Genomic DNA, 19,283 nt, shown 5'->3' with positions numbered 1-19,283 from the left:
CCCAATGTGGGACCCCATCCCGGGTCTCCAGGATCACACCCTGGGCTGCAGGCGGCGCCAAACCGCTGTGCCACCGGGGCTGCCCTACTAACTAGAGTTTAAATAAAGATTAAAAAAATAAAATGAGAAAGAAAAGGGAAGAATGATAAATTGTGTCAAAATTCTTTATAATTATGAAATTTTAATGATAGAAATAAAAATTATAAAATAAAAAAGAATTCCTGATGGAATATAGTGTATGTGAAAAACAGAAGAGTCCAGATGTCTAGGGTTTTGGTTTAAATAACCAGAAGAATAGAAATACCATCATCTGAGATGGGGAAAGGCTGTGGTTGGAATCAATTTTGATAGAAAGAATGAGCTCAGTTTGGGACATGTTGGGTTTGAGATGTTGAATAGGCAAATTGGTTATAAGTATCAGGAGCTTGGGAGACTGGTCTGGGATGTGTTGGATAGGGAGGTCAAATCTAAACGTATACTTTACAAACTTTTTATAAGAGCATTGTTTTGGTGGAGAAGAAAAACATGCAAAGAAAATTAACTTTCTATCTCCTGGAGAATAGATAAATAAATATTATAAATAAGTGACAAATTTATAGGCTAATGAATGAAAGGGAAAATATCCACATGGGTGAATCTTTCAGTTATAATGTTGAAGTCAGCAGATGATACATACAATATTTGAAATAAATTACTTAATAACATATGGAACAATGCTAATAATTATGAATATATGTAAGAAAATATAAAGACATATGACAAAGTTAAAAATATTTATAATAGTTAAATGGGAACTTGTGGGAGGTGGGACTTGATAAATTTTGAAAGCAAGTCACAGAGGTCCAACTCTTCTCACACCAGTGGTGTGTATAGTTATCTCTTTGTTGTATTATTTTCTATACTACTTCGTCTAAGATGTTTCTTGATTAACGAAAAATTCATGTCGTTCCTTTCATATCCCTGACTCTTGATGATAGGTGAATCCTTTATAATTCATCAAATAAATGGCTAGCCCACTGGGTATTTGAAATAATCTCCACTGGTGAGATGGTTCCATCTAGTGGGGAAAAAGCTGCAAGTATTCTGTGAGACAGTCCTTTTGGGAAGGAGGAATAAAAAGGTGATAATTAACCCAACTGCTCTGTATTTCACTGAATTTAAAAGATAAGGGAGGAGGTTATTTTTTGGAAATACTTAGTTTTTACTATTTTTAAGAAAATGCTGTAGGACCTTTAATGGAGACCTGTAGGACTTCGTTGTGTCCTTATTTCTGTTTAACTTGTGTTTGTGCTTTGTTTTTCAGAAGGAGTTGAGCCTTCCAAGAAGAGGCAGCTTGTAAGTTGATTATTATTATGATTATGATTATGAATAGCAGCTTAGAAATCCCTCCTGGGGAATGTTGTCAGTGTTATTTGGAGGAATTCCATTCATTCCCCTCTTATTTGGGCAGGGAACCTGGTGAGCCAGCCGGTTTCTCTTGAGATCAGATCCTCTCCTTTCCCCCATCCTTTCTCACCCTTAATCCTTTTATCTGTGTCAGTTTTTGCCTAGCATTTGAGGAAAAGCTGCTACTTAAGTACCCATCGCAGTTTTATACTTGTATTTTTTGGGATTTACCAAGTGTTGTTTTTTAAAACATACTTAAGCTTTTTGGGAATGTTCAAGTTGAAACTCTTAGCATCTCTATCTGTCCCATAACATAGTAGTAAGTAGAGGCAAACTTTTCTGACAGTTTTGAGGCAAGGGTAGTAGCTAAGTTTGGATTCAGGGTAAGAATAAGACTTTCTTTCATCTGTTTGTTTTATTCTGGCTTTCTGGCCAGGGAAATTAGTGAATGATCTTTGTCCCTGTACTTAGATTCTTTTATTTTCATGGCCTGCTTTTTCTCTTTAAGATTTCTTTTGGGGGCAGTACTGCAAATTTGGCTAGTCAGAATCATCTAGAATGCTTGTTAAAATTCTGAACAGATTTTGAACTCATTTGAATCAGAATCTCCATATTGGGGCCCAAGAAACCTGTATTTTTATGTACCTGCATCCACACCTACCATGATTTTGCTAAGAAGCCAAATTTGGGAAACACTAAGGAAATAGTAACAATGGCTTTGAAACTTTTCCTTACAAGAAGCTTATAAGGAGGAAAATACACGGTGTTCATATTTATTAAGTATACTTTACATATACATCTTATGTATTTTTTGTAAGTGTATGAAATACAAGGTAATTATGTTACTGCCATTTTAGGATTTTATTTTATTAAAATACCTTAGTAATTAGTTGTACTCTGAGATTATTTATTTATTTATTTATTTAATTTATTTATTTATTCATGAGAGACACACAGAGAGAGGCAGAGACACAGGCAAAGGGGGAAGCAGGCTCCATGCAGGGAACCTGATGTGGGAGTGGATCCTGGGTCTCCACGCCCTGGGCTGAAGGCGTGCAAAACTGCTGAGCCACCCAGGCTGCCCTGAGATTTTTATAAAGCCCCTTTGGCTGCTTTGTGAAAGCTCATTGTGATTTGATAAAAAGAGACTCAAGTTATGAGTCACAAAACCCCTAGGGTTCATTTGGCATTGTCAGTTAATTAGCTTTGTAAATGGAGACAAATCACTTCATCTCCTTAAACCTTAATTTAAGGTTTCTTCAATATAAATTGAAGATCATAGTATCTGTTTTTCTTTATTTTTAATTTTTTTTTAGATTTTATTTATTTATTCATGAGAGACACAGAGAGAGAGAGAGAGAGAGGCAGAGACACAGGCAGAGAGAGAAGCAGGCGCCATACAGGGAGCCGGATGTGGGACTTGGTCCTGTGTCTCCAGGATCAGGTCTGGGCTGAAGGTGACGCTAAACTGCTGAGCCACCCAGGCTGCCCTGTTTTTCCTTTTTTTTAAATAGCTACTAGAAGAATCACTTAATATATGTGAAGTGCTTCATTTCTTAAAATTTTCTGAGGTGTATTAGTTTTAGAATTCTTGTAAACATATTGGATTAACTTTGGGTACATTTTATTGTCTAAGAGCCACATTTCTTTATTTAAATTTAGTTCTAGGAACACCTGAGTGGCTCAGTCAGTTAAGCATTTGACTCTTGATTTCAGTTCAGGTCATGATCTCAATGTCATGAGATGGAGCCCCTCAATGGGTTCTGTGCTCAGAGGGGAGTCTGCTTGAGATTCTCTCCCCCCAATACTCTCTCTCTCTTTTTGTCTCTCTCCCTCTCTCTACCTTTCAAATAAATAAATAAATCTTTAAAAAAAAATTTAGTTTAGTTCTAGCAGTGGATCTCAATTCTAGGTTCTCAAGTGTCCTGAGTCTTCTAAACACTGGACAAAGGTGCTACCAGGACTCTTGTTGGAATGATCTACTAAGTATGTGCACATAACTGAAAAGAAGTGGCTTTTCAGCATCATTTTCAGCAAATATTGTTTTTTTTTTCTTAAGATTTTATTTTTAAGTAATCTCTACATCCAATGTGGGCCTCAAACTCATAACCCTGAGATCAAGAGTCATGTGCTTTACAGACTGAGTTGGCCAGGCACCCCTGTACTTGGTCACTATTCTATTATTTCTGGCATTTATTCTTTTGTTTCCTCTTATTTGAAAGTTCTCTGAGATTTGCTTTTTGCTTAAGATTAGGTGAAATGAATTAAGGCCTAAGGCGGGTGGATAGCTTCTTCTAGGAGTTATGTGCTTTCAGTGAATGGGGTTTGCTGAGGAGAGGGAAGGATATCCTGGGAAAATGATTATTATTTGAAATTGAAGGAATTTTGGGGTCATTTTAGTTTTAACCTTAGGAGTATCTTGGTCATTTTAATGATATCTAAAGTTAGGCTTACTGTAACTTTCTTAAAATATTTAATTAATTAGAATCAGAAATAAATACCTTTTTTTTAAAGAAATAAGTACTTTTTAATAAAGTAACTACATTTAAACAATTGATCATTCAGTAAATGCACACTAATATCTATTGTGTGTTGGGCACTGATCTAAGTTTGGAGGCTGTAGGAATCAGACACATCCTTCTTATTTTGAGGATTTATCGTTAAGTAAGCCAGAAGTACCTCAGTGCAAACAGTAGTTTTTTTATCTTTAATATTGGAGGAGTAGAAAAGTTTTATTCTGGAAGGAAGCTGGGAATCCTGGATACTAATCTAGGTTATGCCACTAATAAGTTATATGTGGTTTCCATAGGAATTATCATTTCTGGGACTGAATTGTCTCACAAAACAAGGGAATGGGCTTACCTCATCTCCTTGTTTAGTTATCTCCCCAAATAACTGCAGCTCCATGGTATCTCTTTTGCATAGAATTAGGCAAGTATTTATAGGAAGTATGAAGTAGCAAGCAAAGTATGGTTTAGCATTTGGAGTAAAGAAGCCAGAAAAGTAAAAACCATACAACATAAAATGTTAGAATAAGTTTAATTAATACTTAAAAGTTTGTAGTAGATGTGGAGAAACTGATCTTAATACAAAGTAACTTAGATATTTGCCCCATTGTTTCTGGTCCTTGTAGACTAGTCTGGAAGTTTTTTTTTTTTTAAAGATTTAATTAATGTATTGAGAGAGAGAGAGAGAGCGCGAGCTTGTGGATGGGCGAGTTGGGGGAGGAGTAGAGGAAGAGTTGAGGGGGAAAGAATCTGGCAGATTCTGTGCTGAGTGCACAGAGCTGAAGCCTGAGGAGCCAGATTTGGGCTGATCCCGTGACCCTGGGGTCATGACCTGAGCTGCCACCAGGAGTCAGATGTTTAACCAACTGAGCTACCCACATGACCCATAGTCTGGAAGTTTAAAAAGTTTATAAAAACTTGTCATGAGACGCCTGGCTAGCTCAGTCCGTAGAGCGTGCAACTCTTGATCTCAGGGTCATGAATTGGAGCCCCACATTGGGCATTGAGGTTACTTTAAAAAAAATGATTATAATTGTCTTCTGAGTCTTGGTTGGAAGAAGAAGGAGGTGTTGTACTTCTGTCCCTGTTTGTGTCTGTCTCAGAATGACTCTTCCAGGAGCAAATGCTACTCTATGCCTATTCTAGGCATAAAGGCTCATTTCCTTTGACGTATTCTCTATACTATATTTTATGGGTGCAGAGGAATTTGGGGGTTGCAGCTAGTTTGGTGTCATGTCATGTCTTTTGAGGGAGAGTCAGGTTCATTTAATAAGCATAATTTTGAAAGTAGCCGAGCAATATAAAATAAGTGAAGTTCAGTAATTTTGAAGGCTATTAATTGATATGCTTTTCCATGTAACATGATACTTGCATTAAAATGGATGGAAACTAAAAAAATGGATTTTTTTAAAAAATGGATTTTTATTTTTTATTTATTTTTTTAATTTATTTATGATAGGCACACAGTGAGAGAGAGAGAGGCAGAGACACAGGCAGAGGGAGAAGCAGGCTCCATGCACCGGGAGCCCGATGTGGGATTCGATCCCGGGTCTCCAGGATCGCGCCCTGGGCCAAAGGCAGGCGCCAAACCGCTGCGCCACCCAGGGATCCCTAAAAAATGGATTTTTAGATGTGATATCTTGGCATTCTACAATACACACTCTTTCACTTTACAAGTAATCCCTCCCAAATCTCCAAATTGGGAAGTAAAGTATACCACAGAAATGAAGAGCTTGGATTTGAGAGTCAGGCAGACCTGGGCTTGAGTTTTGCGAATATTCTTTACTAGATTTTTTTTTCTTTTTTCTTTTTTTTTTAAATTTTTAAAAATTTTTATTTATTTATGATAGTCACAGAGAGAGAGAGAGGCAGAGACTTAGGCAGAGGGAGAAGCAGGCTCCATGCACCGGAAGCCTGACATGGGATTCGATCCCGGGTCTCCAGGATCGCGCCCTGGGCCAAAGGCAGGCGCCAAACCGCTACGCCACCCAGGGATCCCTCTTTTTTTCTTTTTTAAAGATTTTGTTTATTTATTCATGAGAGAGAGAGAGAGAGAGAGAGAGAGAGAGAAGCACAGACACAGGCAGAGGGAGAAGCAGACTCCATGGAGGGAGCCCGACGTGGGACTCGATCCGGGGTCTCCAGGATCACACCCTGGACTGAAGGCAGCACTAAACCGCTGAGCCACCTGGGCTGCCCCTAGATGTTTTCTTTGTAAAATGAGTTACTGTATTTCTCCTTGTCTTTTTGCCTCTATTAATTTTTTCATTTGTTTAAATTCATCTATCATATATTTATTAAGTTCTTGTTATATGCAGGCACTATTCTAGATACTGGAGATAAAGTAGTGTTTAAGCAGTTTCTACTCTTATGGAGCTTCTATTCAAGAGAGACAGACACAGAAACATATATCATGTGTCATAGGGTATTGAGTGCTGCGAAGAAAAAGCCTGATAAGAGATATGAGGGTATATGTTTTTGTGGAGCGGGGGTTGAAATTTTAAATTGTGTTGTCTAGGAATATTTTCATTAAGTGACACTTGAGCAGAGAACAATAAGGGTCTGGAATGAATGATATTGATATATATTGAATAAGAGCATTTTATGTAGAGGATATAATATGTGCCAAGGTTCTGAGGTAGCAACATGCTTGGCATGTTGGAGGACAGCAAGGAGGCGAGGGTGACTGTTGATGAGTGAACAGTGATGTTGGGGTTGGTTGAGGATGGGGGGGAAGCATTGGAGAATATGAGGCACAGGCTGGATTTTGTAGTACACTGTAGGCTACAGAGAAAAGACTTTGTATTTTACATTGGTTGTGACAGAAAGTCAGTGACTTTCTGTGGGTCATTGATTGAGACAGAAAGTCAATGACTCTCAGAGTCAGTCATCTCTCATGACAGATAGTCTGTGTGACTATCATAAAAAAATATATTTTTTATGATAGTCACACAGAGAGAGAGAGAGAGGCAGAGACACAGGCAGAGGGAGAAGCAGGCTCCATGCACTGAGAGCCCGACGCAGGACTCGATCCCTGGGCCAAAGGCAGGCGCCAAACCGCTGCGCCACCCAGGGATCCCCAGTGGGTAGTTTTAAAGCAGAGAAAGATGTGATCTGTCCTAGTTTTTTGTTTTGTTGTTGTTATTGTTGTTGTTTTTTGGAAAAGGGCAATTTGCTTTATTGAGATATAATCCACAAATCATATAATTACCATTTAAGAGTATACAGTTCATTGGTTTTTTACTGTATGCACAAAGTTTTACAGGAATTACTGCTCTCTTAATTCAAAACATCTTCATTACCCAGAAAAAGCCTCCTTCCTTCTACATCCTACACTCCCTCTAGTCCCTGGTAACCAACTAATTTACTTTCTGTCTTAATAGATTTGTGTATTCTGAACATTCCATACAAGTGGAATTATTTAATATGTGGCCTCTTGTGCCTGGCTTCCTTTGGTTAATATAATTCTTAAGAGATTCATCTATATTTTAGTTTGTGTTATACTTTATTCCTTTTCAAGGTTAAATAATATTGCATTGTATGTGTGTATGTATCACATTTTGTTTATCCATTATCTGTTGATGAACATTTGAATTGCTTCCACTTTTTGGCTATTGTGAATAATGCTGCTGTGAACATGGGTGTACAAGTATCTGTTTGAGTCCCTGCTTTCACTTATTTCAGGTAGATACCAAGAAGAGGAGTCTCTGGATCATATGGTAATTCTGTGTGTAACTTTCTAAGGAACGACCATACTGCTTCTACAGCAGCTGCACCATTTTATATTCCAACCAACAATTCATGACAGTTACAATTTCTCCACATCCTAGCCAGCACTTGTTATTTTTCATTTTTAAAATAATGTCATCTTAATAAGTGAGAAGTGATATGTCATTGTGGTTTTAATTTGCGTTTTCCTAATTACTAGTGATGTTGAACATCTTTTCGTGTTCTTATTGGTTATTTGTAAACCTTTGGTGAAATCACTTTCTTTGCCCATTTTTGAATTGGGTTGTAAATTTTAATTGTTTCGTTTTAGGAGTTCTTTACATATTCTGAATATTAAACTCTTATCAGATAAATGATTTGCATATATTTCTTTCATTCTTTTGGTTGCATTTTCATTCCCTTGATCGTGTCCTTGATATACAGAAGATGTTAATTTTCATGAAGTCCAGCTGATTTATTTTTTCTTTTGTTGCCTATGATTTTGGTATCATATGCAAGAAATCATTGCCAGATCCAGTGTCAAAAAAGTAGCTCCAGGTATTTCTTCTAAGAATTTTATAGTTTTAGCTCTTATGTTTAGGTCTTTGATCCATTTTGAGTTAGTTTCTGTTTATGATGTAAGGGAAGTGTCTAAATCATTCTTTTGCATATGAGTATCTAGTTTCCCCAGAATCATTTGTTAAAAAGACTGTCTTTCCCCACTGGATAGTCTTGGCACCCTTGTCAAAAATATTTGACCATATATATGAACATTTATTTTGGGACTCTATTCCGTTGGTCTAAATGTCTGTCCTTATATTATTACCACACTGTTTTGATTACTGTAGCTTTGTAGTAAGTTTTGAATTATGAAGTTTGGTATCAAAGAACTAACTCTGTTCTTCAAGATTATTTTGATTATTTAGAGTTTCTTGTGATTTCATATGAATGGTAGATGAGTTTTTGTATTTCTGCAAAAATGCCTTTGGGATTTTGATAGGGATTGTATTGAATCTATAGATCAATTTGGGTAATATTATCAGATTGATTAGTTTTAAGTCTTCCGATGTGTGACCATAGGATATTTATTTAAGTCCTTTTTAATTTCTTTGAGAAATGTTTCATAGTTTTCAGTGTACAGGTCTTTTACCTCCTTAGTTGAATTTATTCCTAAATTTTTATTTTTTGTGATATTATAAATGGACTTATTTCTTAAATTCATTTTTTAAAAAGGTTTTAGATTTATACATGAGAGAGACAGAGAAAGAGAGGCAGAGATGTAGGCAGAGGGAGAAGCAGGCTTCAATGAAGCAGGAAGCCCAATGCAGAACTTGATTCTGGGACCCCAGGATCACACCCTGGGCCGAAGGCAGACACTCAACTGCTGAGCCACCCAGGGGACCCTTAAATTCATTTTTGGATTATTCATTGTTAATGTATAGAAATGCAACTGATTTTCATGTGTTGGTTTTATATCCTGCAACTTTGCTGAATTTGTTTCTCATTGTGGTTTTGATTTGGTTTTCCATAATGGCTAATGGTGTAGAGTATCTTTTTCTTTCTTTCTTTCTTTCTTTCTTTCTTTCTTTCTTTCTTTCTTTCTTTCTTTCTTTTAGATTTATGTATTTGAGAGAGGGAGTGCATGCATGAGAAGAGGGAGGGGCAGGGGGGGAGAGAGAGAGAGAGAGAGAAAAAGAGAGAGAATTTCAAACAGATTCCTGCTGAGTGTAGAGCCCGATGCAGGGCTTGATCTCACGACCCTGAGATAATGACCTGAGCCAATATTAAGAGTTGAAGCTTAACCAACTGAGTGAGCCACCCAGGTACCCTATAGAGTATCTTTCCATGTACTTGTTGGCTATTTGCTTATGTTCTTTGGAGAAATGTTTATTCAGGTCCTTTGCCCATTTTGTATTTGAGTTATTTGTCTTTTTATTGTTAAATTTTAAGAGTAATTTATATACTCTGTATACTAAACCCTTATTAGATAGATGATTTGCAAGTATTTTCTTCCATTCTGTGGCTGATTGTTTCACTTTCTTGATAGTGACTTCTGAAGCACAAAAGTTTGTAATTTTGATGAAGTCCAGTTTATCTGCTTTTCCTTTGGTTGTGCTTTTGGTATATCTAAGAAACCATTGCCTAATTCAAGGTCTAATTTGTTCTTGGGCCTTAATACATAAAAATAACTAAGAAATGACACAGAGACTAATGCTATTGATAGAAAAATTTATTACTTAAAATTTCCCCAAGAGAAAGGAGCATGCCATGTCATACAGGCTACATGAAAAAAGCACCAGGTTTTGTCAGGAGGCAGAAAGGAGCAAGGGGAAAACCTAAGCCAGAGTCTTAGGGTAAGGTAACCAGCTTGGACTGGCTGTTTCGTTTTTTTAAAAGATTTTATTTATTTATTTGACAGAGAGAGTGAGCCAGTGAGAAAGAGAACATGAGCGGGGGAGGGGCACAGGGAGAGGAAGAAGCAAACTCCCGGAGGAGCAGGGAGCCTGAGGAACCCAAGCCCAATTATTATTAGTTAATTTTTCATGTAAAAAGTAAGAATTTGATTCCATTCTTCTGAATATGGATAGCTGTTGTCCTAGCTCCATTTGTTGAAACAACTTTTCTTTCTCTCTTGTATAGTTGTCTTAGGTTTTAACAGTCTCTTCTTGCTCAGAGTTTAGGGAGAGCAGGAGTGAAAGCAGGGAAGTATGCAAGGAAACCATTACAAAAATCAGTCAAAGTGGTCAAGATGGTGGTAAGAAATGGCTGGGTTCCAGGGGGGCCTGGGTGGCTCAATGATTGGGTGTCTGCCTTTGGCTCAGATCGTGATCCTGGGGTCCTGGGATTGAGTCCTGCATCAGGCTCCCTATTGGGAGCCTGTTTTTCCCTCTGCCTTTGTCTCTGCCTCTCTCTGTTTCTCATGAATAAATAAATAAAATCTTAAAAAATAAAAAGAAAGGATGGGTTCTGGAAATATTTTGAAAGCTGAAAATATTTCTTTTTTTTTTTTTTTTTAAGATTTTATTTATTTATTCATGAGAGACACAGAGACAGAAAGAGAGGCAGAGACACAGGCAGAAGGGAGGAGGCCCCATGCAGGGAGCCTGACGTGGGACTCGATCCCAGGTCCCCAAGGCAGTGCTAAACCGCTGAGCCACCTGGGCTGCCCAGAAAATATTTCTTGATAGTTAATTTTGGTAATGAAAGAAAGCAAGGAATTGGTGGTTACTGCAAGATTTTAGGACTAAATAGCTCGATGAATATGGTTGCCAATTATTGAGCAAGATGGAGAATATGTGAGTGGAACAGGGTTGTTTTCTGTTTTTGTTCTTGGGAGGGGCAGGAGTGGGAGTTGTTGGAGGAATCAGGACTTTGGTGCTTGTCTGACAGCCAAGAAGGAGTGTTGAAAAGACAGTTGTATATATGAACTGGGGGATCAAGGGTGAAATCTGATCTGGAGATATATTTTTGGAGATTGACAACATATAATGATACTCCAAGTTATGAGATTAGTTGAAATAAACTACTAAAATATGCTCCTCAAGTGTGGATCAACAGACTGGTGGTTATCAAACTGTTATCAGTTTGCCATGAGTTACGTACAGAAATTTAGCAACTGACATTGTTGTAACCTTCAAGCATTTGACCATTTTTCTGTTATTTTATATTTATTGTATCTTGCAGTGGTTTGTGATCGATTAAAATTTTCACCCGCTCCTTCATCCCAGCTGTTTTGAGCAGCATTGACCTAGTGAGTGAATGAGTTTAGAAAAAGATAGAAGGAATGAGCCTTGGGGTCCTTGAGTGTGTACTGGTTAGGAAGTAAGGAGAGTCCATCCATAAAGAAAACTGAAAAGGAGTAGCCAGTGAGGGTGGAGGAAAACCAGCCTGAGAGTGGTGTTTCCAAAACCACAAGAAGAAAGCATGCCAAAACCTGCTGACAGGTTATGTAAGATGAACACTTAAGAACTGACCTTTGGATTTAGTAATAGGGAATTGCCTATTGGTGACCTCAGTGAGCCATATTGATGGGAAGTGGGTATAGAACTTGATTCAAATGGGTTCAAGAGAGAATGGGAGACAGTATTACCTATGTAATGTTTGGATTAAAAATGTTTAACCTTGGCACCTGGATGGCTCAGATGGTTAAGTGTCTCCCTTAAGCTCAGGTTGTGATCTCAGGGTTCTGGGATCCAGTCCCCCCACCCCCCACCCCCTCCCCCGTTGGGCTCCCTGCCCAGTGGGGAGTCTGCTTCTCCCTCTCCCTCTGCCTTTTCCTTCCACTTGTGCTCTCTCTCTGTCAAATGAATAAATAAATCTTAAAACAAAATGTTTAACCTCAATGTAATATAGGAGGAAGCAGTCAGAGAAATCCAAACTGAGGGGGCCATCTGCGGAAACTACTGGCCTAGACTCTTTAAAAATGTTGAAGTTGTAAAAAGTTAAAAAAAAAAAAAAGACTTACGAATGTGTTCTAGATTACTAGAGATGAAGGAGACTTGGTGAATAAATGTAATGCTTAGTTCTTGGGTGGATCCTGAATTAAAAAAAATAGTTGAAGGACATTATTGGGACAATTGAGGATACTTGAATATGGACTTGTATTTGTTAATATTATTGAGTCGGTGTTAAACTTTCTAGTGTGACAGTTGTGTGGCGGTTCTCCCTTGTTGTAGGCAAGGATAACTTGTGGAAGTATTTGAGGGAGGAGGTGTTAAGGTGCTTACAAATGACTTGCAAATGATTCAGCTAATTAACAAAAAGTAATTGCATGCGTGTGTGTGTGCGTGCGCGCGCGCCTGCACGTGCCTGTGTGTGCCAGTGCACCTGCGTGCACAGAGAGAGAGGAAGAGAAGGGAAAGAAAAAAGCAAATGTAAGTGAAGAGTATATAGAATTTCACTGAATTATTCTTGTTCCTTTTCTGGTATTTTGGGGAGGGGTAGTGAGTAATATTATTTCAAAGAGATTTGCTGAAAGAGGATCGTAGAAATCAGGTGATACCTGGAAAAGGTCATGGAGTTTTTCCCCTCTCTTTTTAAAATGTAGATGAGAGATACTACATTATGTTTTTATGTCAATGAAATTATCCAGTAGAGAATGGAAAGTTAATGTGAGAGAGGATGGAATGATTGCTGGAATGTCCTTGATTAGGCAAAAAAGGAGGACACATATCTAGGTACTTATGGAAATACTGGCCTTAGGAGCATTGACAATTTGTCTCCAGTAGCCTTGGTTACCTCAGTATATTTGTAAAAGATTATACATGTAAACCGAGTGGCATAGTGCCTGCAATGAAGCCCTCAGCTGTTTGTTAAGGAAGTTAGTGTAATGCCTGTTACTAGTAAACTTGCAAAAAACTCAGTAGTTTATTGCTTTTGTTATTAGAAGGCCATAATTACCTGTTAGATGCCATAAATTCTTCAGAAAAACAAATTAGTGTTAAAGAAAATTCTACCTAATAAATTTGAAGATGCAGTCGGCTTTATTAAATGACTCATGAGTCAGGTAGCATCCCACCTAATAAGTAGAGGAGATTTCCAAAGGGCTACAAAAAGGGGAAAAGTTTTTAAAGGCAGGATAAGGAAGTCATAAACAGAAAAAAAGGTAATTTCAGGTGAGGTCACCTACATCTGGGAGGAAAAGGTTTTTTTAGTAGGAGGATTTCTTCCTCTTCCTTTGAGGGACAGGAGGGCCCATGTGACAGATTACCCTTATTGATGCTGACCTAAGAATTCTTGACCTGTTAAGGCTGTGTTTCTTGGAGAGGTTGTAAGTTCAGTTAGGTGAGGTATTAAGCTTTGGTTTGGTGACTTGGCCTAAAAAATAACACCATTTCAGGCCTGTAGGTTTGTTTTGTTTTGTTTCGTTTCACATTAGTGAGATGCTAAACCAAGCTAAAGGAAAAGTGCACCTTAGAAAAGCCACAGGATATTCATGATTAGCTTTGGTCACATAAGGGAAGAGAACAACTAAATTCCAATATGGGGAATGAAAAAAATCCCGACTGCCAGGATAAGGGCCTTGTTGGGGCAAGTTGGTTATATAAGTTCTTTTGGCCAGGTTCATACCATTTATATTAGATATAGCTTTCTGAAATAAAATTATTTTCATTTTTAGAAAGCTATATGATATTTAAATCCATCTGAATATTTTTCAGTGTGTTAAAAAATATAGTGTAGAATATCAGACCTAGAGAAGTTGGTAATTTTGCTAAAAGTGTACATATCTCTGGAAAAAGAATTGAGAGAAAATTAAATTCTAAAGCTATTTGTATTTGTTTTTTAAGCTATGGGAGTATTGTATTTTGCTTTTTCTCAATTGGGTCAGCTTTGAATTGCTTCCCTTGCCCAGCTTTATTAGGCAGGCCTCCTTTGGCAATTCCTTTCAAATAGGATTGCTTTTTTTGTTTGTGAATTCCAGCACCAGTACCTAGACCCTACACTTAGGAGTTCAATATAAATAGTGTTTATGTCTGGGACGCGTGAGTGGATCAGTGGTTGAGCGTTTGCCTTCAGCTCAGGGCGTGATTCCAGGGTTCTGGGATCAAGTCCTGCATCAGACTCCCTGCAGGGAGTCTGTTTCTCCCTCTCCATATGTCTCTGCCTCTTTCTCTTTGTGTCTCTCATGAATAAATAAATAAAATCTTAAAAAAAATAGTGTTTATGTCTCTAGTTACTAGATATTCTAGTGTTTATGTCTCTAGTAGAAAGTTAATCTTTTCTGCTACTCACTACAACTTAAGGTAATTATCTTCATATTTCTTGGAATGTCATTGCTTTATTTCTTTGAGGCTGTGAGCAGTCCAGTAGAGGTGAAGAATGGACTATAGGAATGAAGAGGTAGCTGAAGCACCTGTCATGGTGTGTGTGTATGTTGCTATTAGTCACTTTTATTCTTAGAGTCCTTGGGAATAGTTATCCTTCTGCATTGTTGGCTAAGTCACTTGAGCAGTGGACTTAGACATCAGATATTGGATGAAAGTAAATACCAGGTGTAAGTAAATGCAATGATAGACAGTGGGCAGAGAGGAGTTTTTGGGGCTCAAGGATATGATGTGTCTAACTTTTCTCATGTGAACCTGACATGTGGAACAGTGTCCTGTACTTTCGTATTCTGATGCAACTTGATGGTATTTGCCTGGATGAATGCTTCTGGAGAATGTACTAAAAAGAGATACCACCTGCTACACATAGTAAACACTTTGTGGGGTATCACTGGTGCCTGATAATAGGGCTATAGTTTCTCTATGGACTTTGAAAATCAGGTAGTTTTAAGGACTCTGAAGGCCAGAGTAATAGCTCTGTGCTACACTTAATAGTATGTCATCTTTTTTAAAAATTGGGCTTAGGTAGGAAATTATTTGACATAAATACTCTATCTGCAGTGGGATTGGCAGAAGTTGGCAGGGATGGAATGATAATTACCACTAATTTCCTAGTGGGAGCCATTGTGTGAAAAAATGGATATATTTTGTCAGTGAGCCATGGGTATGTGGACATAGGACTTGAAAACTGAAAATCTATGAGAGCCCATTTTGTTACTATTATTTTTAGAATTGCTGTTATGCTAATTCTCATCACATTTATATATCTCTAGACCTCACAGCTATCAATTCACTATAATCTACTTGGATATTTCAGAAACATCTCAACTTTAGCATTTATAAAACTGAAGTCATTGTCTTCCTCAGAAACCTACTCCTCTCATATTCTCTACCTTATTACTAAATGGTGCCACTTTGTGATAGAAAACTATTTTTCTTATTACCTTCTTTTTGCTTATACCTGCAATTCCTTTCTATTCCTCTCAAATATCTCTTAATTTCCTCTACTTCTTTCTACTATCACTCGTATGTCCGTATAGCCTAAGCCATTGTAATTTCTTGCCTCTGTTGTTGCTGTAACTTCCTAACTGGTGTTTCATGTGTAGCATTGCTTAGCCCCAGTCTGTTACCCATCTATCACACAATAGCCAGAAAAAGCTTTTTAAAGTGCAGATTTGATTATTAGATGTTTATGTGAACTTTTTATTACTCTTAGGATCATACCTGTAAGTCTTGACATGGCACATGAAACTAATCTACACAATCTGGTTCCTGTGTTTGTCTCCATATTTTGCACAATGTGTTCCCTGTACCTGGAATGTTTTTCCCCTCATCTTTTCCTTGCTAGTTCCTATATTCTGTCAAGTGTCAGCTTATATCTCACTTTCTTATGAAAGACTTTTCTGACCTCATCCATACCTTGCTGTTCCTAGACTCAGTTGGATTCCCAGAATGTACTTTCATTAAACCCTGTATTTCTCTTTCATAGCTTTTTAACAGCAGTTGTAAATAAAGAATTATTTGTATGTCTTCTTCCATTGTATGATCTATTAGTCTGCTTGGGCTGCCATGACAAAATACCACGGGTTTTGTGACTTCTATAACAGAGATGTATATTCATGGTTCTGGAGGCCAAATGTCCATGATCTCGGTGCCAGCAGCATCATTTTCTGGAGGGGACTCTCTTTCTGGCTTGTAGACACCACCTTCTTGCTTTGTGTTCACATGACCTTTTTGGAAGGAGTCTGAAGAAGAGAGATAAGGGATGTGTATATGAGAAAGATGTTTTTTCCTCTTATAAGGCCACCAGTCCTTTGAGATTCGGGCCCCACACTTATGATCTCATTTACCCTTAATTACTTCCTAAAGACCTATCTCCAAATAGTCACATTGGGTAAGGACTTCAACATATGACTTTGGGGTTAGTGGGGACATCGTTTGGTCCATAGCAGATGGTAAGCTCCATGAGGTCAGGGCCATGTTGTATGGCCCTGGGACTAGTATAGAGTTTAACACATAGCAGGCAATCACTTAGGCCTGTTCTTAACATTTGTATAGCCTGGAACAAAAATACAAATGGAGATACAAAGTTGGAGTTTTACATAATGCTAACAAGCTGTAAAATAAAACATGTTACAAAAAAATGTGTGAACACACTATTGACTAAAAAAATAAATGTGTTAAATGTTGAAATGTATTTGTAAATGGTCACAAAACTGGATTTTTCTGTGGCAAGAAGTCAATTGAACCTAAACTCTACAGAATTTATTTATAATATCTGTAGACAAACTGTATCAATTACAATTACATATACAGAGTTGTAAATAGCTCAAAGGCAATAAAATATTAATATTAATATTATTAAATATTATTAAAATCAAAATAATGTGTTCTCTGAACAATACCCAGGGCTCATCATATCATGTGCCCTGTTTAAAAATTTTTTAAAAAGATTTTATTTATTTATTCATGAAAGACAGAGAGAGAAAGAGAGAGAGAGAGAGAGAGAGAGAAAGACAGAGACACATGCAGAGGGAGAAGCAGGTTCTATGCAGGGAGCCCGATGTGGGACTCGATCCCGGGTCTCCAGGATCACGCCCTGGGCTGAAGGCAGCACTAAACCCCTGAGCCACCTGGGCTGCCCCCTCCTTATTATTCTTAATCACAAAACAAAGTTGCTCTTACTAAGTTTGGTTTGCTTATTTACATCGGGGTAGCAATAAAGTTAATTTTCCATATAGACCTTTTTAATTTGCTGGAAATTTTATAAAGAATCTCAGATTGAACTTTTAAAAGCCTCTCTTATTTGTATTTTGAGGCTAGAAAGCCACAGTTAAGAAGCACTTTATCATATTTCATCTGCAGTACTGATTTATTTGGGCAAATTCTTCTTTTCTCAAGATCCCCAAATGTCTTAAGGGTCCTGGACCTTCTGGGAAGTGACTGTCCTTAACCATCTAGAAGGCTGAGCCCTGAAAGCTAGGTACCAGGGCAATTTTCCCTGGGAGGGTTTTGTAAGTACTAGTACCATAAAGTCAGCTGTAGTTTCTTAAAAGTGGCTTAAATAAGTTAACATTGTTCTCAAATATGACATTTCAGGCAAATTCCTTCCTTCCTTCCCTCCCTCCCTCCCTTCCTTCCTTCCTTCCTTCCTTCCTTCCTTCCTTCCTTCCTTCCTTCCTTCTTTCTTTTGCAAATCCTTTGTTGTATAGCCTTTTTAAAACAATATTTTAAGGGTATTCAATATAAGAAAATTCAGCAAGATTCAAATCTCACTGGGGAGAGTCTTTGAAAATCAGATATGATTCAGGAATGTTGCATTTTACAAAGGCAAAGATTCCTAAATTTATTAGGGTTTAAGTAGCTTAGAAGGAAGAGAGCAGGCTTCCTTTTCTATCTAGAAAACAGATATTAAGACAATATTCCAAACAAATAACTATTATAATCTCTCATTAGTTCATTTAGGCCTATGTAATTGATTCTTGTTTCACTGGATCTAGTTTAATGGTCTGCTTCTCAACTAAAAAGGGTTCTGGAAATTCTGACTCAGTCCACTGGAATGGTCTGGAAGTTGTCCAATTGTCCAAGCAATGGCTTAGGAGGTCTGTCCTTAAGAGTCCAGTCTTTGAAGTGTCAGTAGTTTGAGATACCTGTTACAGTCCTTTTCCAGGGGGCTCTGAGACAATCCTTTGTTAAAAACACAGACTCTAGCTTCTAGTTGATTATAAAACATTCACACTAGCATCTGTGTAAAACAAAATCTCTCTGTAGGTAACAAAGACTTAAAATAGCTGTGGTCAGTTAATTACTGTTGATTTTTAAATGTGAAAGGTCTAATGAGAGTTCATAACAAGAATAATTCAACTAACCAGGGAATTAAGTTGTTTCTATAGCATACAAAACAAGAATATTAAAGTCAGTTCAAAAATGTTTTAGCAGAGTATCTCTAAGAGTAGTTCTTATCAAAGAAGACAGTGAATATTATAGCTGATGTATAAAATATGAATGTACATGATTTTTGCAGAGGAAAATATCTTGGTATATAGCACATAATAATCTTACGGCATAATATATATCTCAAGGCTATATATACTAAGGATCTCAAGGAAAAAAATTAGTGAGTCAGGAATAAGTCCTGGATATCTATATTTTTAAATAAAATTACATTTACCTAGAAGATTCAAATTTTAAAAGTAAAATTGTTACTAAGTGAGCATTTTATTTACTTTTTTATTTTTAAAAGTTTATTTATTTACATAATCTCTACACTTAATGTGGGGTTCAAACTTACAACCCAAGATCAAGAGTTAGCATGCTTTTCCGACTGAGGCAGCCAGGTGCTCCCGAAGTAAGCAGTTTGTTTACTTATTTATTATTTTTAAAAAGAGATATTTATTTATTTATTTATTTATTTATTTATTTATTTATTTATTTATTTATTTATGAGAGACACACAGAGAGAGGCAGAGACATAGGCAGAGGGAGAAGCAGGTTCCTTGCGGGGAGCCTGATGTGGGACTTGATCCCAGGATTCTGGGATCATGCCCTGAGCCAAAGGCAGACGCTTAACCATTGAGCCACTCAGGTGCCCTGCAGGTAAGCAGTTTAAGTAATAAAATGCTAGATTCAAATTTCAAAAGTAAGATTGTAGCCTAGTAAGCATTTAAATCATAACTAAAATTAAGACGAAACACTAAAACTTTTCTTTCCTAAAATCTGGCAAAACACCATCTGGACTCAGAGAAATGTTATACATAATGAGGGCATTGACAAATCTCTGGGAGCTTCCCAGAAATTATACAATTTAAAGGATATTTATATTAATTTTACCTGTATAAATTTAAGCTAGAGAGGGGTG

The 19,283-nt window shown here is 37.3% G+C and overlaps 1 protein-coding gene across 12 annotated transcripts in view; it reads left to right on the top strand.

Moving 5' to 3' along the window:
- The window catches only part of MAST2 (microtubule associated serine/threonine kinase 2), a 213,387-nt gene that overhangs the window by 85,285 nt on the left and 108,819 nt on the right, over window positions 1-19,283 (top strand). For 11 of the 12 annotated variants that reach the window (XM_072724105.1, XM_072724104.1, XM_072724103.1 and 8 more), the window contains one exon: window positions 1,304-1,335. In XM_072724105.1, the coding sequence (XP_072580206.1) occupies window positions 1,304-1,335 (32 nt within the window). The remainder of the gene's footprint in view (window positions 1-1,303; window positions 1,336-19,283) is intronic. The other variant, XM_072724111.1, reaches the window with a different exon arrangement.

Source organism: Vulpes vulpes, chromosome 10 (assembly GCF_048418805.1).
Source record: "Vulpes vulpes isolate BD-2025 chromosome 10, VulVul3, whole genome shotgun sequence".
NCBI classification, from domain to species: Eukaryota; Metazoa; Chordata; class Mammalia; order Carnivora; family Canidae; genus Vulpes; species Vulpes vulpes.
The sequence above is the reverse complement of the archived record's forward strand: the minus strand, read 5'-3'. Positions and strand labels throughout refer to the sequence as shown.